The 26,439-nt window shown below is 38.9% G+C and overlaps 1 protein-coding gene across 10 annotated transcripts in view; it reads left to right on the forward strand.

The window, feature by feature from the left end:
• The first annotated feature begins 2,625 nt into the window (after positions 1–2,625).
• LOC122774131 (focal adhesion kinase 1-like) overlaps positions 2,626–26,439 on the forward strand; it is a 55,019-nt gene continuing 31,205 nt past the window's right edge. For 2 of the 10 annotated variants that reach the window (XM_044033165.1, XM_044033166.1), the window contains exons 1-13: positions 14,400–14,615; positions 19,690–19,967; positions 20,061–20,227; positions 22,291–22,378; positions 22,635–22,714; positions 22,806–22,868; positions 23,002–23,056; positions 23,330–23,470; positions 23,741–23,818; positions 24,347–24,454; positions 25,112–25,229; positions 25,563–25,593; positions 26,347–26,417. In XM_044033165.1, the coding sequence (XP_043889100.1) occupies positions 14,543–14,615; positions 19,690–19,967; positions 20,061–20,227; positions 22,291–22,378; positions 22,635–22,714; positions 22,806–22,868; positions 23,002–23,056; positions 23,330–23,470; positions 23,741–23,818; positions 24,347–24,454; positions 25,112–25,229; positions 25,563–25,593; positions 26,347–26,417 (1,351 nt within the window). In that variant the 5' untranslated portion in view covers positions 14,400–14,542. Of the gene's footprint in view, positions 2,871–4,511; positions 4,616–10,843; positions 10,871–13,518; positions 14,616–19,689; positions 19,968–20,060; positions 20,228–22,290; positions 22,379–22,634; positions 22,715–22,805; positions 22,869–23,001; positions 23,057–23,329; positions 23,471–23,740; positions 23,819–24,346; positions 24,455–25,111; positions 25,230–25,562; positions 25,594–26,346; positions 26,418–26,439 lie in introns of those variants that run through there. The other 8 variants (XM_044033171.1, XM_044033172.1, XM_044033167.1 and 5 more) reach the window with 7 other exon arrangements.

Raw genomic sequence — 26,439 nt, forward strand, 5'->3', positions numbered from 1 at the left:
GTGTTCTGTGTAAAACAAAAGTTACATCGTTCTTGTACGGTTAATGTTACATTCAATTTAATCTTGAACTGACTTCATGTCGTGGATATGAGTGATTAAACTTTGTACTGCAAACAAAAAGCCTGCGACCTTCATTTATTCCAACTGTTAAAACAAAAAACAGAATAATCTTTTTCATTTTTTTCACAATACGGTAGGTGATTTACAGAGATCCTACAATTGATAAAGGAGTTCCATCAGCAGCAGAAGCTTTGGGATTTGGTTTCAGAGACAAAGTCGTAAATTTTGACCTGCATAAAAAAATTACACTATGGTCTCTTTTCTGTACTTGCTTTCTCCACATGCCAGTTATTTGTGCTTTAATAATACAACCTGAATGGATAGATAGATACATAGATAGATAGTGTACTTCTACTATAATTCCACTAGATGGCACTAGTGGAATGGGTTATCTGGGTCAGATGATAGTTTTAAGTGTTTGAATACAAATAAAGACTCACCCATGGCATTTATTGTATAATACTTTTTTGTCCATGTGCTATTTCCCATTTATTGTTGTGCATGCTTGATTCAGCTTGAGTCACTGAACAGCTGTATTTTCCAGTGACATCTAAATAATAATAATAATGATAGCAATAGAGGAAATTTTCCAAAAGGGCTTCATTACTTTTAATGTCAGTAATAAATGAGAGTACATTCACAACATCATTCCTTTACCATTGTTCTTGTCAGCTTGGTTGTAGAAATGTAGCAATACACATCATCCTAACATGATCCAATGGGGTTGATTTAATTTCCCCTTTTCTCCCATTATGTTAAATTGTAGAGAACAGAATTCATTTGCACTGAATATAATATTTTTTTCTCCCAGCTGTCCAACTGTGTGTCTGCCAAATGTGTAAATGCAGAGTATATAATTGGACTACTGATGTAAGCTGTGTGCATGAATGCATTGTGTGTGTGTGAGTGAGTAGGTGGGATTGTGTGTGTGTAGGCTGTCAGCTGATGAATTGTTTTAGGCTGCTGTTGTGAAAGAGACAGCATAATGGCAGTCGCCATCAAAGTCACAATCATTTTGTTTGTACATTTGTATGTGGGTATGTCATTTGAATGTGTGTGTGTGTGTGTACTCGGTCTGCATTTTTATGTCAAAGCCTAGAGGCGGCACAAGGCATAGGCTTTAAGTTTTAAAAACCAAAGTCATTAAACTGGTTTACATGTTTAATTCACGTTCAGTATCACCACGCTTAGTGCTTCACTTAGAATATGAAAGTGCAACTTAATACTAAGCCACTTTTATGATTTTACTTTTACTTTAAAAGAATGACACTAGTTTGGTGTAAATAACACAACTGTAATTAATGCAGTTACATGTGTATCAATAATAGTCAAACATTTACTACTCCTAGGTGGTGTGGGGGGGGCACCCCAAATCAAATTTAGCTTAGGGCCCCATAAAGGCTTGGGCCATCCCTGCCAAAGCCCCTTTTGTTTGGCTTCTATTATGATACTTTGTTGAATAATATATGACAGAACTCTCTTCAGATTTAATTTATACATGAGATATCCTCTCTCGTGCAGCTGTGTTTTTTCCACCACTATATTGTAGTGCATAGGGCTGCATATGGGTAAAAAAAAAACCTGTAAAATGTCATCCGTATTAGTGTAATTAAATTTTTTTCTGATTTAATGACTGCCCTGCCAGCATGGTGATATAACACTGCAAGTCTATTATTAGAGGTCGACCGATTAGTCAGGATGACTCCTGTTATTTTTTTGATAATCAGTAACAGCCACATATTACTTGATAATGTAGGACAAGACAGTTTTGTTCTCAGAAACTAGATTCATTCTGTCAAATTTCCACATTTAATGTGTTTGATATTTAGTTTATAGCCTGTTTTAAGTGCAATGAAGGCACAACATGCAGATTGGTATGAAAAGCCACATGTGTTGTTCAGTGTTTGCTTATGTCAGGACTGTAAATAACAAGGATCTATATATACACAATATTTATGCATTGTGGAAACACACTTTTAGTCACAACACATCATTACTAGATGTCATGCCTCAAATCTTTTGAAATTCTTCTCTATCTAACGGGTGTTAAGGCCATAAAGCATTTTATAACTACATCTTTTTCTTCATCTATCACTACAGAGCAAATCTTTGCTTAAATATTAAGTTAAGAAATATTATCCTGAAAATTATATATAGAGAACGTGTATAATTTCAGCCAGTTTACACTAAACTGTGAAGATTTGCACCTGGGTCAACAAATAACATCACTAGTTACACATATACACTGGTTTACACCTGAACAAGTGGTTTAGCTACACTTTAATAGGTGCTTCATGTTTTCATGACCATTCAAATTTTTACAACCACAATTAACAACATTCAGTGCAGTGAAATGTCAGATTTGAGTAAAACTGAGGTTTCTTACTTATGCACTTCATGCTATTTTATATCTTATTTTACTTTAAATACACGCCTCATATAAAGAATATTAATGAAATGTGGATGTTACATAATAAGAAACACTTGAGGGCCCTTGAAGTGGCATTGGACACGTATGGCCCCTCTCCTGTCAGTGAGACTACCAGCTGCAGCCATGTTGGAAAACATCTAGCAGCTACAGCAGCGGTAGCAGCAGCGGTGCTAACAGCTAGGATCAGTGGACACCGACAGCCTGGCACGGCGCTGTTGTGGACAAAAACACACAGGGAGGCAGAGTCATATCGGGGTGATATAGCCACCAAGCCGGGCTCGGATAACCACACGTGGATGTGTGAAATTTCAAACACACTGGCCGGAGAAGGTGCTCGGTTGCGGAGAATAGGTGCGGCTGGGCTCCAGGGCTAAAGCGGGTGAGTATTGATCCCACTTATAGATGCAGAATGAGTGGGAATAGCCCACTGTTAGCTGGGCTAGCTTAGCATTAAAGGAGGGTTACACTTACACACACGTACTCGGACAATAGGTTTAACGTCAATGCAACATGCGTGGTGTATGTATGTGTATTTAAGAGCCGCTTCTAGGATTTCCAACGAAATGTTGTGACCCGAATTTATATGGAATAGAGGTTATTTTAAAGCCATGGAGTCATTTGTATTCCCAACAAACATACAGTGGTGCAGTGGCCGAAACCCACCCTCTGTGATTCTCTTGTAGGTGCAAAGGTCCAAAAACCATTTCTGTCCTGCAGAGCAACGAGGATTTATCCCCAAAAATAAGATGTGTGTGGTTGAACATCTCACACTGAGATTTATTCTTACTTGAGACAAAGGGAGGCACTTCGTCTCAAGTGTTTTGGGGTTGCCTGCTCCCTTTTCAATCACACAATACTTAATATTTGTATTTATTGTATTTATTTGGTCAGGATGTTTAAAGGAATACAGCTCACTATATATAATGCTTTAAACAAATGTTTTTTTAAATGCTTGGTCACTCACTGTGGATATTGTTTGACTGTCTCCTTTTTATGGAGTTTTCTGAGATTTCTGTAGTCAAAGTTGCCATGTCATGTCTACATTTTAGCTTTCCTGCCTATTTCCTATCTAGTTTCCTGCCTTTATGTGGTTGTTGCCCCCTCCAGCAGTCAAACCAGATGATCAGAACCCAAACTATGTCCCCTGACGTTTTAATGCAATTGTTGATGAAATTACTATTGCTGATGTTTTAATTGTTATTAGTCGTTACCTTGAAATTCATGGATTAAGTCCTCCTCAGTATATGAGATTTGTCGATGAAGATGACCTCATGTATGGTGAAGTTACCAGGGATTTTTGTTGATGCAATTTTACCACTGGTATTGTTGTAGTTTTCATGCATCATGTCCTGTCAACAACTAAAAACTACACAGATTAAAATGCTAAAAATAATAAAAGGGTGATATCAATTCACTTTCCACTGTTTACAAATGTAGATTTTCCTAAACTTAAATTCCACTTTCACTTGACATTTTCACACAGATCAACACAACCACTCCACTGTCTGGATTATTGGAAGCCTAGTTAATATTTGCTAGATTGCTCATCCATCAGTGACTTGTGGCTTTTCTCGGCTGATGTATATATCAGATTTATATTCGTGCATATCACAATTTATAATTTTCTCTTATGTCTTTATTATTGTGCTTACACAATAACACATTTTCACTTAAAATGTATTTGCAAGTCAGGATTTTTATTTATTAGAAGCTTACTTTGCAGTATTTTTGTTTCACTTTTTTTGCTGTCATGACTTCCACTGATCTAAGGATGCAGGGATGAGGTAAATGACAGTGAGGATGGATCGATGAACAGATTAAGGTGGGTAACATAAGGCTGAGAAGCAAAGAAAGAAGTAGTGAGGAGGCAGTGAGGAAAAAAAGTCTTTTGTAGGAGGAGGCAGGTATTTGAAAATGAAACTCAGCCCCCAGGTGCGTCAGTCCCAAACAATCAGTGGGCGGGTGTTTTCCCTCTCCTATAAGTGACAGCATACAGTACAACTAGGAAGTGGAGAGACAGAAGGGGAACGTATACAGGCCGCCTGTGACTTAGCAGAGGCTCAGTCCTCTGTGTACCAATTACTAACATGCAGTTCTGGGATTTCCTGGGCTGCACCAATAGAGGTATGTAGTCATACTGATGGCTCAGTGAATTCATTCGTCTGTGATTGGACTGGTGTATGGGTCCTCTGTGCGAGGCAGGTAGAGGGTCTGGCAGGATGAGGGCTGGAAAGGAATTTGTGCTGCTCACCGCTGTGCAAGCAGTTGCATGTGAAAACTTCACAGGCAGGTAGAGTGTAGAACACAAACACAGACGTAGAAGGCTTTGACACGGTGCCGCTCTGATTGGTTTTCTTTTTGATAAACCTGGTCAGTTGCTTTTTTTCTAACAGATTTGACAGATGGACAATGACAGATGGTAACTTTTGTTCTGAATGTTTGTGGATCCTCCTCACATGGCATGTCTGTGTGCTGTCCCTAACATGGAGTTTATTCTTTTGGCTCGTGTATCAGTCATGTAAGGTGTCTTTGTTGGGATTGGTGTTCTAATTCACATTGCCACAATGGTGAAGTAACAATGGTTAGTGCTACCGCTTCATGTTCCTCCTGTCACTCTGACTTTCAGAGAGCACTGAGGGCTCAGTTTGACCTGGTATGAGCATTCATCTTGAGTAAACTGATCACAAGTGGACAGTGCTAAGTACAGGTTTGAAGGCTTGTCTTAAGATCCAATCCCCATAACTACAATTGGAAATGGTCTGGAAATGCATTTGGCCAAATGTTTTTGCATCTGCAAAAATCTGACCTGGGGACGCAACAAGACCTCGTCAGCTGTCGTCCTCCGCTGCAGTTTCTCAGTATATCTACACTCTTCAGGGTCCATATGTGAATTTTTTTGAAGTGACGGTTTTAATCACTGCATGATTTATTTTTACAAAATGGTAAGAACAACGTGTGTAAAGCTTTGATTCAGTCAGCTCCTCCCACCTCTTCTTCCTAAATCACTCATGTAAGCAGACACGCGCACACAAACACATTGTAACGGACACATCAGTACAGCCTTGTTAAAAACATCATTTTGTTACCATGAACAAAAAAAAACGTTGGTCGCTTCTGATCATTTATCCTGATTATCGGGTTTTTGTGTATATTTACACCTTGATTATTTGTTATGGTGATGGCGCACAGGGAATGGCTGTGTCTTAATAAGTGCAGCTGCATTAGGTTCACTGATCACGTACAAGTTACTGGGAGATTGCACGGTTTTCACCACTATACTAGACACGTTTACAAATACTTGCATCGCCAGTTTATCCACCTTTAAAGCAGATGATCAATAAACAAAGGGAATTCAACACAAAGACCAAGTTTGCCTGGACATCCATTCATTGAAGCGCGTTAAAACAGGTCTTTGCCTGCAGCCAGCGGAGTGGCTAAAATTGGACTGATTAGTCACTACAGTGTATTACCATTAAGCATAGAAAAGTGAGATCAGATCACAAGTGGGCACGGGAGACTCTTCCTCGGCACATTTATTCCAGGTATTTAATGCAGTCCATTTGTGATTGAAACTCACAGAACAAATGTTATGAGCAGATTTTGAATGATGTTAGGGCTGAACAATTTTGGTTTAATATCTATTGTGATTGTGATCTCTGTGATTTGATTTGTGATACAACTTTTAAGTCAGCCGAACAAGAAACAGCATTCAAAATGACACATGAGATACCGTCAAAATATTAACTGCTATACACTAATGCAAGGTTCTATTGCTCTTTTTAACACTAGGCATAGAACATAGAGCAATTATGCACCCTTCACATTCATCCTATTCATCCGGAAACCTGCCTATAACGTCCACAACTTATGCATCTCTGCGACATCTGAGCATGTTTACTGATCTTCAATCTTCTAATCTTTTTGGACAGCCAGATCTGGTCTGACCTGTACCAGAGTGTAAAGCAGCCAATTTCTTTACCTGCAGCTAAACAACCACAGGCAACATAGATCAAATGTCTCTTTTCTTGTCCACAAGGCTACATGTCGGTGTGCGACTGACAGCAGCGGTCAAAAGTATGGCCAGTTTTTTTATGTTCTCATAGGCCTATGGGAATAAAACTATTGTGTGACTGTAACTGTAGCATAAATAAAAGGACAACACATCATTTTAAATGTATAAAGGAAAGGTCTGCCTTGTGCTTTTTAGTTATGTCTTGTGTCTTGCCACAATTGTGGTTTACCTTATTTGTGTTGTATTGAATTCCAGGAGAGACCTACCTCCAACACCCATCCTGTGCCTCAGGCCGTGTGTTCTGTTATTGCACTAACAGTTATGGCTAAGATACCTGTTGGGTTGTGTAATTTTCTTCACACTTACTGAATAGTATCCCAAATGTCAGGAACACATTTTCAGATACAGTTTATTTTTAAATGTACATTGTACAGATAGATTTGTTCTTTGGCTACTTTTTGCCATTAATGACATTAATGTTTCTTTTTCATATCCTCACATTTGGTTTTGCTGTGACCATGCAGTAGTTGGCTTTGAAAAGAAGAAATATGTGCTTGTGTCGTGTCATTGTCAGTCTTCCTCTATTTGCATCCACAGCTCACTATTTTGCTTAACGTATTCCGTGTGGTCACAGCTCACAGCCAGGCACTTTTGATTTTGAAATGACATGTAATGTCATAGTTTACGTAACAACACATATTTATGTGACATATTTGACATTCCCCTGCAACTGACATCACAATTAGTCATCGCAATATGAGACAAAAAACACCACAATAAAAGTAAGAACACCTCCCTCTGACAGGCCTATGCCAGGCAACATCCGTTTGTGCATTGAAATGCCAGGTTTTCTAATTTGTGTTTATCTCGCTGAACTTTAAATGCTATAGGAAGTTAGCATAAAATTGCTTATAAAAAGGCTGTTTGTGTAAAAAAAAATATAAAAACTATAAATTTGGAATTTGGAGGAAAATGACATTAACAGCTGAGCATAAATCTGATGCTGCATGCTGCTGTTCTGTAAAAACTGTGGGTGGTTTTTAAGCAGTTGGAAGCATATTACTCTTTAAATTGTGGTTGACATTATTGGTGTATTTGGTCCACTGCACAAATACACCATCTTCATACGTCATCATTTAATAACAATAAAAAAAGACTTCAAATATAGTTAAAGTTTGTCAAATATCTGAATTTTATTTTTTAATTACAATGATAAAAGTATAAGGTCCAAATTAAGATAAAAATTGCTTTGGGATATTCAGATGGACCATGTAATTTAAAGTGACACTAAAGACAACATATGAAAATGTTGACATTAGCAGAAGTCCAAATATAAAAAAAACAGACGTGGAAAAGGGCACTCTGTAAATCAGAGCGAGTTCTCTGCCTCACCTCCCTGTCATCACTGCAGTAGTTCAGATACTACAAAGATGTTTTGTATGACCTATTGAGCTTCCTCATTAAAGCTGCTGTAGCCACTGTGGTGACTTTATTCTCCTCTCTGATGTTGCACTCAGATTAGCATAGGCTTGAAAAGGGCAGAAAACCCTTGGGAAATGTCCAGAAACTCTCCATGGGAACTTTAATCAGGAATTTATGAGAAATAATGACAGTTAACTGGACATTTTGGATAAGTGGCATTCTTCAAGTATGTTCTTACTACAATATTTACACATAAATAATTACTTACCATCAATGGGCTCAATGGTGTAGCTTCACTAAGTTTCTAGAAATCATCTGTGATGTCATGTGATGGGGGAATGCATATTGCGTGCAGTGGGTGTGGCCTCAATAGCCCTGCAGCAGTAAGTAGTGCCTGTGATTGAGGAATAGCATTGATATTCAACTGTATTTGCATCAAATCTGATTGTTTTAGCCAAGAATATGGTGCAATATTTACAAACTGTATTCATGTTCCCAACTTGGGCTGAAACAATTACTAGAATACTCGATTATTAATCAATTACCAAATGAATCATACATTATTTACATAATCAGTTTGATTTTTTTTTTGGTTTGTGGACAAAACAAGACATTTGAGAATATTATAGTTTTCAGGTTTGAAAACAACAAACAATTACTTGATTGATCGAGAAATTTCTCGATAGATTAATCGATTATGAAAATAATTGTTACTTGCAGCTCTATTCCCAACCTTCAGTTTTTCGAAAATGTCCAGTTTAACTCTTAATTCCTGTTAATTCCCATAGCAAATCTAGTTTTGCACCACTCTATTGTGAAGGGCTTCTCAGTGCAGAGGAGCTGCAAAAGGCTGTTTTCCTGATGAGAATGGTGTTGTGCAATGTCCTTAGTATGGTGTCATCAGTAGCGTAGCCTCTATGGTTTACACCCAGAGGCAATAGTTTTCTACTACACTGAGTGGGAGAGAGAACAAGAGACGCTGAGAGAGAGACAGAGAGAGAGAGCATGAGGTGGAAAATGTGAGGGAGTAGGAGGAAGAAGTGTTTATATGCAAGGGAAACTGTTTTAAGCAGTACCAGTGACAGATGTTTCAGAATTGTTTAAATCATAGGTTCCAGTTTCAAGTCGTCATTTGTGGATGTGAAAGATCAAAGTTGGGTTTAGAGCAGGCCAGTTCTTCTTTTGGTTAAAAGGAGAAATGTCTCTTGCCAAGTGGATTGTTCAGACTCACAGGTGATGTGCATGTTTTCACACTTATGGTATTTGACACATGAAATGTGTAAGCAAAATGTGATAACGTTCTAGTTTCTAGCGCATTAGCGCGTCAGAATTTTGTATATTTTAACACCAAATCAAATCCTAAATGTAGTGCCAGTCCAGGCTCAGTAAACATTTTTCACAAGTTACTGTTAGTGTCGGAGTGAAAGAGATGGAAACTAATGCCAGCATTGGTGGTGTTGCTTTTTGTTAATGGTATCTTCCTTGTAGTAGACATATTGGACACAACTCTGCCAGGAACAAATTGGATTATGTGATTAGGGGAAATTGTGTGGAATGGCAAAACACACTGAGCAGCAGTGAATCAAACCAAGTAAAATGTGTATATGCGTGTGTTGTATTCCAGTTCCATGCTGAAATCTTGTCCTGCACAAGTTTGCAGTGTGTTATTGTTGGTAACCGTACTAAAATAAAAAAATATTTTTTTGTATATTAATGTCACTAAATTTACTTGAATATAAGAAATACATTTACATGAACTGCTCTCCATTTAAAAAACATAAATAAATACAACCTCATACATTTTCTCGGTGCTATCAATTTAAAAAGTTATTATTCCGCCTCTTTAGAATATATTTAATTTCACAATTAAACCTGGTGAAAATAAAAAAAAATCTTGACATAGCTAAGTGTTGAATGCAAAAATATCTGTTTGTATTTTTTTCATGGGCTAAAATGAGTGTTAATTAATTGCATATGTATCTCCTGTAATAAGAGTATTGGATATTGTTATATATACCACAGAACATATAATAATCACAGGCCATATGGTATCGACACATAGCTATTATCTTTTAAGACAAAGCCTTGGCAACCTCCTAAATCAGTCCTGCTCCCTGTCTGTTGCTTAGTAACAGATGTCAGCGTAGCTTCAGCGTGTCGGACATTTCATCATGTTGCTCATTTTGGTTTTATTCTTATGCACGAGTGTGGCACAGAGCGAGTGAAAAGCTGGGACAGAGATGCGGTGAGAATAAGTTGATGCAGGATTTATGAGACAGAACTACATCGTTCTGGATGAAGTCAGTATGTGTTGCATGACAGAGCAAATAAATTCTGCTCTGTCATGATTCTTGTCTTGCTCTGGCTGTCTGGAATGCCACCACATATCAGATGCTCCTGATTCATTAGAGCTTGACACCAGTGGTTTGTGCTCGGACGTTGACTCTTATTTGTCAAATTAAGCAGTAAAACTTGTAATTATTGATTGCACAGTTGGACTCCCAAGTGATAAATTTCCTCCCTGTGTTGGTTATGACACGACACTGATCAGTCATTCAGGAAACAGAAACTGATTCAAAGATTTGTTCTGATGAATGAACGTGATGTGATTAATTTATAATTAATGGCACTCATCTTGATTTCTTCCACTGATCCTGTTGCTTGTTTACTTTACCCTTCTCTCCATATACATCCCTCTCTTTTTTTCCTCCACTTTTTGCTCTCCCTTTTTGTTGTGTGGAGGGAAAAGGAGATGCTTATTGCACAGCATGATGAAAAATGAGAATTCATTATGCATCCTAAATATCACTGATACCATGAATTAATCCAAGACAGGAAGATCTATTTCAATAATTCAGAACAAAATTGTCTTCACGAAATTATTAAAGTAAAATCCTCTTTTTTTTTGTTGCTTTCAGATATTTCCAGAATATCATACTACGCTGGTGAGTACAAATTGAATCTTTTTGGGTGTGTGTGTGTGTTTTTGAACTACCTGCCAGTAAATTATAGAAATTAAAAGCTTACTATTAAATGTTGGATTCAAATGTAATTCTAATTCCCTTGGTGGCACTGAGCACATGCAGTGTTTAAATACAAATGCAATAAAACATGTCAATCTCAGTTGCGCATTTCATAATTGGTGGGATCGCTTCTGGTCATCTGTCGTGTTTGAACCAAGTGTGTCTGCCTGAGATTACGATCCAGAATCAATGGGGATGAGTGAGACTCAACTGTCAACTATTTTTCTAAGTAGTTGTAGGCAAAGCTGAAACATTTCAGAGGTATTTTAAAGACATCTTATGATCCTTAGCTCCAGTCGCTCTCTCTCTCTCTCTCGCTCTCTCTCTCTCTCTCGCTCTCTCTCTTCAGCCGTTGCTAGGTAACAACTGGTCATTTGTCTTTGAGCAGGATGTTGTGTATTTGGAGCTGGGAATTTGTTGTGCCTGGGGAAAAAAATACCAAAACATAATCATTCAAACTATTGCATCCTTAGCTTTGATCAATGTCCTCTGGGAGACGTTTCCAAAGATGAGGTTCATTTTGATGTTGTCTGAAACCATTAGGTGTCGATGATGCTCTCGAACAGTCCTGGGAAAACACTCATTCTCAGTATTACTGAGAAGAAAAAAAATGATGGACTGCTATAGGAATTATGACTGAAGCAAAGGACGTGGTCAGGTGACGTTATTAGTGAGTGACGAAGTCTACATTAACACAGAAGATTTTCAGAGCAAAGTCACAGTCTACGTAAACTTTGACCATATCAACCTTTTTTTGTTGTGGCACATCAGATTTGATGTTTATTTGCACTCCCAGTGAATAACTAGAATTATATGTGGAGAGGTGAAGAAAGGGAAGGGAAGGGGACAGGGAGGAAGGACAGGGGGCAGCAGAGACCTGTGGACTCTGCAGGCAGACAGACATCAGACAGGGTGGAGTGATAATTAATAGTCAGAGGGAAAGTGCTGTGAAAGGTCAAAGCGTGGAATGTGTTTGCGGTGGCTAATCTCTGATCCTGCTAAAACTGTGTGTACTTGTATTTCTTCTTTAGGATCGTTTCTGGCATAAACATTGGAGACCAAATCCTGGTCCTAATGAGGAAGTGGTTACATTTGTTGCTAATATTTGAATTGTGGTTGGGTCAACGTGAGGATTAGGTGTTAATTGGTTAGTGATAAGACTTTGCTTATGCTGTCCAAATTAATGGAAGTCAGTGCAGTGTCCTTTAGAAGAATAGCTGCACAAACTTTGTGTATGTTTGTTTTTTAGAGAAAGAGAAAGTTTCATCCTGTTGGCACTATTTAAGTATTGACCAATACATCAAGTCTCAGTTACTATTTTTTTCAAGTAGTTTGTCTCCTCCATGTTTACCCTCTCTCCTTTTCTGCACTACACACACACCCACACACATACACTACGTACTCACACTCACACTCGCACACAAACACAAACATCCCCCTCCCTCCTTCCATTCTTATGCCTGGTACTAAGCAGAGCAGCTTTTTGCAGGGTATACAGAAAATACAGCAAAGGAAAAACACTTGGCTCACACACTCACTTAAACCTTGCTGACTTTCTCTCACAAACACACCTACATACATGCACACTCTTGTGAACACACACTCACTCTCTCTCTCTTGCGCTCACTCGCTCTCCCTCTCTCTGAAAACCCATACTCTCACTCTACAGTCTCTTATTTGACTCAAAGATTGCACTGGATATTCTGTGTGTATGTGTGTGTGCGCGAGCGTGTTTGAGGTTGGGAATAATGTTGTGATCTAGTTGCTCTTCTGCAGCTGTAGAGGAAAAGCCATCTGAAGCCTGACGATGCACAGCTGACCGACTTTGATAAGGATTTTATTGCATCGAGCCATAAACATCATTTTCTCTTCATGTTTTTTCCCCCCCACCCTGCATGGCTTTGCATCACGGCTTTTTTCGCTTCGTTTTGCTATTTTGTTTTTGCTTCACCTCACCTTGCAGGTCTCTGCCACTGTATGTCTGTCTCTGACATCAGACACCTGCTCTGAACTGGTCAACTACCGCAGGCTCTGAGCAGTGGAAAGAAATAAGGATGTTAGGTTCCACTTCTCCCTGGGATTTCTCCGCTCTCGCTCTTCATCATACTGTCTTCATTTGTTCTCTTTGAAATTCTAATTTTCTTTGTCAGTTCATCTTTTCTCCTTTTTTCATTTCCGTATCCTTATTCACCAGTCTTTGCTCTCCTTTTTCTCTCCTACGTCGGTCAGGCTCATCTGCCTCTACCTCTTGCTCACGATGCTCCATTTCTCTGTGTCCCTCTTTGCCCTACATTTTTGTCTTTCTTCACTGATGCTAGTTTCTTATTTTTCCTCATCCATCTTGTGATATCCTTTAGATAACACTTTGGATTTACTAAACAGAACCCCTACTACCTTACTTGGAAAATGTTACTTTGATAATATTACATGAAGTCTGGACAGCGAGGGGCTATCGGTGTTATTTTGTAACCTGCGACTTGAGATTCAAGGCTGCAGGGAAGCTAAATTTCACATAGAATCGATTACTTGGACCAGCAGCTTTTCAGAAGACCTGAATTTGATATATTGTGGGAATTTAGTGGACCGCAAGATAGCCTGATGGGAAATCATCCCACAACCACAGAAGTCAATCTTGAATGTCTTGTTAATGTTTTGTGAAGCTTACACCGTCATGAAGTGTCCTTGAGCAACCTACTGAATCCTTGTTTGCCATTAGGGCTCAATCTCCCTGAAGTGAAGGAGCAAAGAAAGACCTGCCTTACAGGGTTCAATGCATATCACATTGCAGAATGGGGAAGATATTTAGCTTGGATAAAGGTCATGACATAGACTTGGATGGATCGATTACTTAAACCAGGACTCCAAGCTACTTTCACAAGTCATGAAGTAGCCTAATATGATGTTTCAGCAGGATGCAGAAGAGGAAGTCATGTTCTTGTGATCAGTAGCTCACATTCCTGCAACGGATACGGCCATTGCTGCTTTAGTGTCTTTCTGTTGGAAAAGAAAAACGCCAGTCTGTTGTTCAGGACAACTTTGATTTGGAATAATTCTGCATGCTGGACCGCTGTGAGAAGCTGAGTCAGACCTTTTATTGCGGTGCTGCATAAAGGTGAAAACATTTTGAGCATCTCTATCAGCTGGATTTCGACCATTACAACATGGAGTCGCTACTAAAGCATCAAGAAGATATGGATGTTTTTTTCTCATTCTGCAGTGTGGATACTTACTGTGTCATCACATTTTACATTGTGAAGGATATTTGAAATCCTCTGTTTCCTCCTGCCGTGCTCCCAGCTTTACAGGAGATACTTACAAGCCTGGGAGTTTCCCTCATGCTTGCTGTGGCTATTTGTCACACCTGTACACAGTGCTAGGTCAGGTATCAACCCAGCAAGTAACACTTTCTGTTTTTTTTCGGGAACATTTTTGGATATCCCAATTTGTAAATCACCAGCGCATTCAAAGTAATATTTCGGGGATTTCCTACAATCCAGTTCAGGAGCCAGTCTTGGCCTCTATGCTGTTTTTGGGGTCCTGGGTGTTTTGTCTGGACCCCGTGGCCAGACTTGGAACTGACCCTGTACCAAAAAAATGGAGAACAGCGGCTGCATCCCCCTCTGCTGGAGTAAGGGGGCTTGCATCTATGCACAGCACCCCCTACCAAGTATGTATTAAACATATATATATATATGTTTATGCCACAGAATTCCTTCACACTAAATGTAAAATTCAGTTTACCCTCATGGAAGACACAGCAGTAGAGTCTGAATCAGACAGTGATGTGAATCTAATTTGTTTTCTTCATCACACTGTGCTTTGGGAGAGGTTCATTATTAATGATGTCTGTCATTGCTAATGAAAGGCTATTATTTTGAGGTCTTGGAGGCCACTAGAGAATGAAGAAAAGCCACCAAGCAATAAGCACTATAAAGTGCTGCATAATAATAAAGTGCAATCAGTATAAAGTAGAGCTGTGTGAACGTCACTAAAACTATGACCAATGACTGTCAGTTTGTTGAACACCATGTTTATACTCTTGGATGTCATAGAACCACGTCACCGACCAGACCGATGTGCATGAATCCTTCCCCTCTTTTAGCTGTTTTGTTTATGATTTGATTTTGTGTGAAGAAAAAATGTGAATTAATATCTGTTCATTTGCCAGGGTTATGGTCATACTGAGCTGCACATAGGATGCTGAATAAAAGTGTAAAAGTGGCTTTATTTGCACTTGAAGGTTTGATGTCAGTGGAACAACTTGGATCGCACTCACACACACACGCACCCATACTTACAGATAAATTACCACCATTTAGAAAGAGAGATGGGGCAGAGGAAATTGCGCGAAAGCTGAGATGGAGGGAGGAAGGAAGAGAGGCTGTTCAATAGGACGCAGCGATCAAATGGAGACGTAAAAACAAGAGCATCTGCAGTTGAGTTTAAAGGAGGTGATGAAAAATACAGAGGGATGCAAAAAGAAGGGGGATGTGGGGATTGTGAAAGAGGAGGAAAAGATAAATAATTTGTGAAGAAAGACATGAAAGAAGGAATGCACGTGAGGAATGGGAGAAATGAATGGTTAAAAGATGGCGAGTCCTTAGCTCCCCCAGGATTGTGCTAACCACAGTAACCCAGATACCAGTTGGACAAGATAAACCATCCTTCTGCTGGTGCTATGGGACAGAGCTAAAGTCCAGCCTTCTGCCGTTTAACAGGGAGCGGCGCCCCATTGAGGGGATTGGCAGCTGCCGGCTCCCGTCCTGGCTGCCTCCATGGCCTAGTTGATTTTATTCCTCTTGTGAGGCTCTGAGGTCATGCATGTTGGGATTTAGTGTAGTTGTGCTGAGTAGAAATTGGTGCAGCAAGAAATATGGGTTGATTTGTCCTGTGTTGTGTACACTGCACCTATATTTAAAATGGTGATTAGCATTATAAGCACATAAATCTATGTATTATAGTGTCCTGAATCAGAGAAACAGTTGAAACCAATCACTACATGCAGCGGTTACGTCATAAAATAGCTACATAAACTGAAATTTAGGTATGCCTACTTCTGTAATAGGATTTCAGTAAGCTGCGTGTAGTATTTGGGTTAAAGTTACATTTTTTTGCATCAGTGTTGTGTGTTCAGTGTTGTGCTACTATAATTGAGTGCTTCATATCTAAACTGATTACTGGGTGAGTGAGCAGAAGATGATGGCTGACTGTGGTTTGTGATTGTATTGCTCCTCTGGTGAAAAGGCTTTTATTTAAAATCAGGTCAAATTAATGTCCCCAATACATTTTTTATGTGCCCCTTTTTATGTGAGAAAAGGCATGAAAGCTTGATCTAGTGCTGTTAAAGATATGTTGAAGATATGTTTAACTATGACAACTATATTCCAACTCATGGGAATTTAAATTAAATTAAATCAAATTAACTTTGTCATAAATTGTATGGATACAAATATTTTGTGAATTAGTTTTTCAGTGTTACTGCTCAATTTTTAATTTGCCGTTTTTACCAAAACAAAAATGTTTCACTCTGATTTCCACAACCTGGCATCTTCACCTGCACTGTAGAGACACCTGGGGCTAAACACAGTCAGTGTTTTGGTTTTTGACTTTCAATGCACCACATTGAATCATATTTTTGGATGCCATATTCACAATTGTTTTCTTTTCTTTGTGGAGTCATTACGGGGAGAAAAACACTTTCTTCAAACCTCCTGCTCATTCAAATGCAGCACTGAGGTTCACTTGTAAAGAAAAACAACAAAACCCTAAAGCCAATAAATATATAGTGTGAGGTCAAGTTGAGAAAGCCTTGAATACTGAACTCTTCTCAGAAGTTACACATATGGACCACTTTAAACAATGTGCATGACCAACCCCCCAACTAATAAATCAAAAATGGAATCAATTTGTATTAAACCATAGCATGTATATGTAATGTATTCAATCATGGTGCCAGAGAACCGGGAGTTATTTTTGTGAGGAGACAATTATGATATTCTGGTTTTGCTAATGGATTTGAAGCAACAGCACAGGGATTATAAAAACCACCAACATTCCAGTAGCACCATCATATCAGTTTAATTGGATAATGATAGTAATTACAGTACGTTATAAAGAGATTTTTATATATTATTGCACTAATCTGGTGTAATTAAACTGTGTGAGGGTCTCTTGAGTCTGTCGTCATAATACACTGACCTTATTGTATAGAACCTCCTGAGCTCATTCATACACTAAAGATGAATGCAAGTTTGTGGTTCAGATTAGCACTGATTTTCATTATTATCATTATTGTTGTTATTATTATTATTATTATTCTCATTGTGATTTTAAAACATTCACACCAGTCAAACAATGTTCTGCAGAGCATGCACACATATGAATAGGAGAACAATAATAATGATAATAATAATAATAATAATAATAATAATAATGATAAGAAGAAGAAGAATAAATGAGTATTAAGTCATTATGGTTAAAGGTCCATTGTGTTTGAATTTATGTAATCTAATCTTGAGACCTAGAAGGATGTTAGTCGTCTTTGTGGAAAATGTTTGCTAAATTGTATGCTCTGGCAGGTTCCTCCATTTATGCTGCTGTAGAGACATGGCAGCCCAAGTTAGCAGCCTCTGTTAAGAATCGCCCGTGCTCAGAGGCTTACTCTAAGGCTACAAAAACAAAACAATTTTGACTTAAAATTATTATACACTTATGCAAACGTACTAATGGGTAGTAAATTCAATTTCAGCCAATAAACCTACATCAATGTTACACACTGGACATTTAAACAGTGTAATGTGAATTAATTGAGTAAGAGGCTTTTGTGTCACAAGAATCACAGCAACAAAGTCTCCCTTCCCACACATCTGTGGATGGGATAATGTGCACAGGACTCATGCTCACACACCCACAGTTCTATACACACACACACAATTGATACAGCAAGTTCTTACTGGAAAGTGCTTAGATGCATAATGCCATCCTCTACACTTCTGTTGCAGTTATTCTGTGTATACACACACACACACACACACGCACACAGTCATGTATTTGACTTGTCTTAGAAGAAGCGTTATTAAAGTGCTGAAACAATGTTTACACAAATGAGTGTCCATACTTCAGTTTCTGTGTTTCTTCCGTTTTTTCTGAAGTGTTCTGGCTGTGACTTGAGTACAACATAGCACAGGACAAAATGCTGAATTTGGTGATATTCATGTCTTCATCAGAGTGTTAAATATCCTGTTAGCTGATGATGCAGATCTCAATTTCAGACAGTTATGCTGGTAAATAGGTTTGTTGTAGATAACTTTCACAACACTGGAAATGAGCCATGAAATTGAAATTCCCTTGGAGTTTACTTTTTTTTCACCACAGTGACAAGCCAGAATTCAGTCAGCTGAAACTGACTGAGCATGCCCTGCTAGTATATCCAGGAAATCAAAATTTGACACAGGAATGACAGGAAGCTGTGGGGAGACGTGTGAAGATGAAGCTACATTAGAAATAAGGTGGAAAACAAACGGGTCATTAGATGGGTCATTGGTTGCAGGATTTGTCTTTGTCTTTTGTTTCTTATTCCTGCTTTGCATTTATTTAGCACTGCAATACCTTGAACATGAAAACTTTTTTAGTAGAACTTTTTGCTGCTTTTGTTAGGAATTTTCTGTAAATAATTATTTAGGCTACAAGCCTATTATTGTATTCAATAACATGCATGACAAGGGCTTCAGTATTGGGGCACACGAAAAACCTCACTGAGCCACATTACCTTACATATGAATCATTTTATACGTGGGTATAGGTGTCGGCTGATAAACCTGAGTTAAGAGGTAGAAAAGGTCAGTAGAGTACAAACACCCTATTGGTTCATTCTTAGTGGGAAAGGCTTATATAACATGCGCCACAGCCACTTACCGTCAACGACAGTATCTCGATAGCAATTGTCCCACTGCAGACCTAAGCATGTCGAGTCAAATATTGCGAATCACCAGATTGCAAGTTGTGGATGAGCAGTCAGCCACACAGGCTAGGTTAGAGTATATGTGCTTTGAATAGACTGAAGCATGTTTTTTACCTGTTGGCCGCTTCAATTTTACACTCCAGGAGAACTGAATAATCAAACCTCTGAGTGACTGTTAGCCTGAGTGGAGTCAGACTTGGCCTGACAAGACTGACTGTGTAGGTAATAAAACTGTTGTCCTTTCAGTTTGACCTCCATGATTCCCACTGTCTGAGGATACATTTATCGTAACTGATTTAACCTCAACTGTGAGTCAGTCAGTCAGGAAAAGAACATAGGTGTTCTGCTGGTTTATATTGACTAATTTACTGACAGATTGCCTCATTTAACCCCTCTACATTTACGCACATGCTCATTAACTTGCACTGATGCTAGTGTGCTTGTTGTCATGCTCTTGAACAACCGTTTTTTCATTTGTCAGTGTGTTCATTGAGTGTTGTTCCACTTTTAATGTAAGTTCTCCACTTGGAGCTGTGTTGCACGAGTTGTCTTTTATGTATTTATGATTATTAATGTAACTTGTTTGTTGTCATGATGAATGACAGTCTGGCAGGAGCCGTGTCAATTAACAGATTTATTTTTAAAAGGTTGATATAGTATAAGTATAAATAATTATGACTTTGTCATTTTTCTACCTTCAGCTTCACACTACTACTACTACTACAACAATGAAATAATGTTTTGACCTGTGTGTCCCCTGTTGTTCCTCCCTCTTTTGCAGAATATGATGGCCAGTTAGCCCCAGCAGAAACATTTGAGTCAAGCATGGCTTCGTCTTCCTACTTGGAACCCAACCTCAATCACTCGGCAGCTGGTGGTTGTGGGGTCAAATCCCGGTCCGGGATGCCTGGTGTTGGCACCAGCAGCTCTGCTGGAGGCCTTGAGCGACCCCCAGGCTCCATGGACCGGGTTCTCAAGATCTTCCATTACTTTGAGACAAATAGTGAACCATGTACCTGGGCTAGCAATATCAGGCACGGAGATGCAACAGATGTCAGGGTAAGACACGCGCACGTTTCTCATCTTTCTATCATTAGGTTGTCAGGATTTCCTTGACTCTCAGTGTCCCATTAACTGATTGTTGCCAAACAGGGTGTTATCCAGAAGATTGCAGAGATCCACAAACTGCGCTGCGTTTCCTCTCTTGGCCTCCGCCTGACCCATCTGCACTCTGATGCTCTCCATTGGTTACACCCTGATTTGGGTGTGTCTCATGTCAGGGAGAAATATGAGAAACAGCACCCTCAGGAGGAGTGGAGGTAGAACCACATCAATATTTAATGTTTTACCCTGTCTGCTTCTGCTCCCCATTTTATCCCTGGAATTGCTACGAGAGCTAGAGTGTGATATTTGCAGTATGTGTGTAGAGATAATGATGCCTCTGTAGTTAAGGTCGCTATGGGTTAATTATTATGGGTTATCAGGAAGGAAGCCATATTGTTGCACTAGTGTGGGAGAACTGACTGAGAATATTGATTCTTTTCAGAGAAGAGGAAGAGGCAGATCGTTACAATAAACAAGTCATCTTCACAAATGCCCTGTAGGACTGTAAAGAAGCTGCCAATAAACCATATTTTATTAATAGCTTACAAAGTTACAACTACATAACATATGGTTCCAATAAAACCCTTTTATAGAGACTAAGACCTGCAACACACACTATATAAGGTCCAAAAATATTACAAGCAAGTTTTTAATATTGACTTTACCATGGCCCCTGCTTTGAATATAGAAGCATTAATAGACAATTAAAAGGTTTATGGCATTTACCTCATACAATCAGTTCTTCTTAATAGTACTGTTTGTTGTTTTTTTATAAATTGTAAGGCCTTAATCTACAGGTTTATTTGAAGTGGTTGCCTGATCGGTTGTTCTACTGGGAAAAACATTCATTGGTTCAAAGCTGCTTACATATCACAAACAACTTTGTTTGTTTTTAATAGTCAAACTGTGTTGGCTCTTTGCCATATTTAGCTAATATTGTTAACTTACAATTCAGTCAATTAGCCTGCATTTGATGTGTCATACCCAAAGTCATTAATATTGAAATGTATTCAAAGTGAACCTGTTGTTCACACTGCTGACGTGCAGCAGAGCAGCTCTGCCAGTTGTTGCAGCTCTTCCTCTGAGGGCAGCGGAGCTGCAAGCCCACAGGAGCTTCTGCTGTTGCCAGGCTATTGTTAGAACAGCAGCAGTAGCCCAGGGGATGGACTGACTGTCTTGTTCGCGTGCTCTCACTCCTTCTGTCTTGGTGCTCATCTCGCAGTCACTCTTTTTCACTTTGATCTTTCTCCCTGTCCTTCTTTTTCCAATTAGTTTTCTCTCTTATCAATTTCTCTCTCTTTTCTCAAATATGCTAATGTCCTGTCTTCCTCTTATCACACCCTTTTTCGTTCATCATAGAGAACGTTGTTTTATGTTTTATTCATTTTGTCCTCAACCTTGATTTCCTTTGTTATCTAACAGTCCTGTAGCATCACAGTAGCTCAGCGATCTGTACTCCCCCTGACCCATTTCTCTCAAATGCAATACGTCAGTCATAAAATAATATGCGACTATAAACAGCAACCTCTCATCTGGATACTTCAGTGATGCTGCTAATTAACAAGTGCAACAGTGGGAATCTCATAGTGATTTATAGTATCACATTCGGGTAGTTCACTGTCAGCAAAATATTAAAACTTGTCCTGCCAGACTGTAACAGCGTGAGTTGGGACAGAGAACTTTAAAACTTGGTTCCAGTTTGCTCTGTTGGCAGCCAGCCATCATGCTGTAGTGACTTTGACGCAGATTCATTGATGCTCCTGTCATTGACATTTACTGCAGCATTTCTGTGATGGAGAAGCAAGACACGGTTTGCTTATTCAGGCAAATTTGTGTTTGGTGAAGCTTCATCATCAGAAATGTATACTTCTACTACTCACAGAATGCTGAATACTGTGCATATACTTGTACAACCTCACCGGTTTTCCACAATATTGACAAACGGAACCATGGGTTGTATTTTATATTTGTGAGAAAAGTATATCCAATTTATGTTGTTGTATAGCCAAAGTGTTTTCAATTAAGTACAGTTTGTTTTTCAGTAAATAACACTTCAAGTACATAATGCTCCATGTTGTCCAGTATGCCATTGCCATACCATTCACGTCTTATATACTTCACACTGTGTATGCGTCATCAGCAGGAATGAGTAAGCACTCACTCTGTCTTAATGCGTCAGGCAGGCATTGAATTTTGATGCTGCAGGTTTTTTTGTGTGTGTGTGAGAGAGCGAGTGTACTGTGGGGTTATTTATCCTGATTGTCTGTGTCATTCTCAGGTATGAGTTGCGGATACGGTACCTTCCCAAAGGTTATCTCAGCCATTTCTCTGAGGACAAACCTTCTCTCAACTACCTCTATCACCAGGTGAAATAACCCTGCAATGCCACAGAAAAAGTTGTGACGGTTGTCAAATACCGCTAAACATATTTAAATTTGTTTTAAATGATATTTATAATTTTCTTGAATCTTCTTTACATGGTTTTATCTCCTCCTTTGACCCCAATTAGGCATACTGTGAAACACATTGATAAAACATCCCTTACTAATGCCCTTCACTCTGCTCTTGTATCACACTAATGTACAAAAACAATATGATTTTAATTTAACTCTGTATCTCCAGGTGAAGAGTGATTACATGCAACATATAGCTGATCAGGTGGATCAAGACGTTGCTTTGAAACTGGGATGTTTGGAAATTAGGTAAGACACAAACATGCATTAATGTCTTCAATTATTACCGTGTAGGCCTGTTTGTTTGAAGTGTATCCCCTTCTCTCTGTGAATTTCACAGGAGGTTCTTCAGAGAGATGCCAGGCAATGCTCTCGATAAGAAATCAAACTATGAACTACTAGAGTAAGATGGATTTTCTTTCTCCGCTGCTTAAATCACCTTATTTATTTTTGTTTTAATCCTCAATTGTGTGAAGGTAAATTTCATCTCAGCAAAATGTAACACTGTTGTTTGTCACTGTTGTTTGTCTTTTTAGGAAAGATGTTGGTTTAAGAAGGTTCTTTCCTAAGACCCTGATGGACTCGCTGAAGGTCAGTGGTCTCTCTCTGTGTGTCCATACATTACGTGTATTTCTTTGTAACTTTAATAACAGAGGAAGACATTTTAAACTGAAAGCTGTTTGACTGAGTGACAAACTGAAAGCCTGGCTGATTATCTGGTTGTTTTGACTGAAGTTAAACTTCTGTTCACACTGTGCATTGTCATTTGACTGTTGTGAATTTCTTGGCTCTGGACCAACTTCCTACTTGAAAGAGTTCACTCTTGGTAATGGTTTTTCCTCCTCTCCTTTCTCTCTTTGTCAGGCAAAGACTCTGCGTAAGCAGATCCAACAGACTTTTAAGCAATTTGCCAACTTCAATGATGAGCAGAGCATCCACAAGTTCTTTGAGATACTCAGTCCCATCTACCGATTCGACAAGGAGTGCTTCAAATGTGCTTTAGGGGTAGGGCAACACTCGGTGCATGGGCATGCTGTTGCCTGAAACGATGAAGAGAAAGTACAAAGTGCATCTGTACACAGTCATAGAGTTTGGGGATGCATCTGCATGTGATCCATATTCATACTGAGTCATATTTTATTATATACATTATCTACTGAATGCAAAGTATCTTAATTAAGAGAGTTTATTTCGTTTATATAACATGATGAAACATGTCTTTCTGTATCTGTAAAATGTATACATAGCTTATTAAATGCTGTTTCCTATCTCCAGTCTAGTTGGGTAATATCAGTCGAGTTGGCTATCGGGCCAGAGGAAGGAATCAGCTACCTCACAGATAAGGGCTCAATGGTAAATCCACACACACACAGACATCTAGCTTGGCTCTTTTGATCCTGTAAATGTGTTAGCTGTTTAAAAACGTGTTGTCTTTCAAATATTACATGGATGTCTGCCAGCAGTTTTCAGTAGGATAGTACAGCACAAATACTGCCCTCTGCTGGTTCACCTCTCATCTTTGATAGCCAGGTTTTCGCTCATCTCTTGAGTTGCCAAAGTTGTACTGACTCTGGAAATGCAAGTGGTCTGGGCGGTTTTACTCACAAGCAAATATTGTGAGCTAGAAAAACTCAGCAGTGTGATCACCAGGTGATTTTGCAGCTGCATCAATGAGGTCCAATCAGAACAGAACTACAGCTTTACACACACACACAGACACACATTCTTATGGACTGATGATAAATGATGTCTCAACTTGATGCTATATGTGCCATTAATCTGCAATTCTTCCTCTTCCGGTGAGTTGAGTAAATGGCACCATTATATGCAGTATGGCGCTTTTGATTTTTAGTATTTGTGTATCTGTTTTTGTCTCTGCAGCCTACACACTTAGCTAACTTCAACCAGGTTCAGTCCATCCAGTATTCACCTATGGAAGAGAAGGACAGGAAAGGTATGCTGCAGCTCAACGTAGCAGGAGCCCCTGAGGTAAACACACACACACACACACACACACACACACGCAAACATATGTTTGAGTGGTTTTCGGTGAAACATCACTTATTGTCTTGAGGTTGGATATTGTTTGAATAAATCACAAAATGTAAGTAATTGTAAACAAATCTAACTGAATTGTATACAGTGTCTATATTCTCATCCGAAACACACATTTATTTGCGTTGTATTTGTTGGCACATAAATACCCATCATATTTCTCTCACTGTCTGCTTTTATCCAATTATTAAGCAGCAAAATCGTTGATTTTTCTCATTTGTAACTAATCTGATCCAGCCTATTAAACATTCCATTTTGAGCGTTAATACGAGATAAGCTGAAGGGGAAAAAAAGGAGATGCAGGGAAAAAAAAAAAGGAAACAGGATGTTGGAGGGTGAAGGCGGGTTTCGCCACTTGTTTTCGAGTGTCAGTGTGAATGTGTCTGTCTGTGGTTTGTGTTCTCGGTAGGCTAATACTTGTGGAAAAGCATGTGTGCGCCAGTGCTGGAGTGTCTGTGTGTGTGTCTGAGTGTGTTCGTATGTGGACTTCTGGAAGACGTTGATCAATGATAAAGCTCTCATTGTGTCCCTGTGAAGTAATGCTCTGTCCTGCTCATACACTGACCCGTGTGTGTGTGTGTCTGTCTATAGCCTCTCACAGTCACCACGGCATCACTGACTACAGCAGAAAACATGGCTGACTTGATTGACGGATACTGTCGGCTTGTCTCCTCAGCTACTCACTCTTTCATTGTCAGAGTCCACAAAGGTAGGACCCATGCATTCCATGCATTTTATACTCACCATACATCCAAAATAAATCAATATCATAGTTAATTTTGCTTTGTTTCAGTGGTGCAGTTGTGGGATTATGTGATTTATTTCTTTTTGCATTTGATGGAAACTTTAAGCAAAGTTGTTTTATCTTACACTATAAATAGTGGTCTGGGCTGAGTCATCTTTTGTCACTTTAAATAACAAGTCTGTGTTTGGTCAGTCTTCTTTAAAAATAACACATGTAGCAGAGAATAGTTACAGTGATGTTGTAGCTCTAACATGGAGCCATGTCTCCTAATTTTTGTCATTCCTTCTGTCTCTGCAGAGGGGGACAGAGCTCTGCCTTCTTTACCCAAGTAAGTTAACTGACTCTCTTTGCACTCGTATACAACTTTCAACGTTCATTTTCCTGATATTAAACTTTTTTGAATATTGTAAACCAAAAGACACTTTGACCTTGATAGCACAAGTTTTGGTTTGTTAAGGGTTTTATTTGCAGTTATCGTCTCTTTTTTCATTTTCTTATTCGCAGACACATCAGACTCTGATGTGTCTGCGAATAAGAAAATGTATAGCATGTACTTTACTTGAGCACAAAGTTCTTAATCTGTTCAGTAATACAGGCATCCTGATCTTTACTGGCAATGTTTTGACTGTGAGTAGATTTGAAGAACATTAACCATTTTTTGGGCTTTGTGCAGTGAAATGGGGAGTGGCTGTTTGAGGGTAAAATTTGATTTGCCAGCACATGTGTTGTGTTGTTTTGATTCTATTGTGTGCTTCCACTCCTTTGCAATTCAGGATTTTTTATTATTATTATTTAAATAGTAACCTTGAGGCTAACAACTACCATCCTAAAGCATGAAAGCCTATAGAACTAAATTATCAGTTTACCACATAATGAATATAATATTCACTTGAAGATATAAAAAACTAAACTTAATTTCAAAGTGTTTTTGTAAAGAGGCTACATGACAGGATAAGGAAGAGTCACTCGAGTAACTCGAGTAATGTAATTGCTGCAAAGGGAAGACCATTCAGAATACATTAGCATTGCTGAGAACCAAACACTGATGAACCAGTAAATCATTTTCTAATTCCTATTGCAGAGTTTCAAATCATGAGAAGCGGATGGAAAAACGAATGGATGGAGTACGGACCAGAGCTGTTTGCGTCTCAGGTATAAACTGCGTTTTTCAGTT

Source organism: Solea senegalensis, linkage group LG9 (genome assembly GCF_019176455.1).
Source record: "Solea senegalensis isolate Sse05_10M linkage group LG9, IFAPA_SoseM_1, whole genome shotgun sequence".
In the NCBI taxonomy this organism is placed as follows: domain Eukaryota; kingdom Metazoa; phylum Chordata; class Actinopteri; order Pleuronectiformes; family Soleidae; genus Solea; species Solea senegalensis.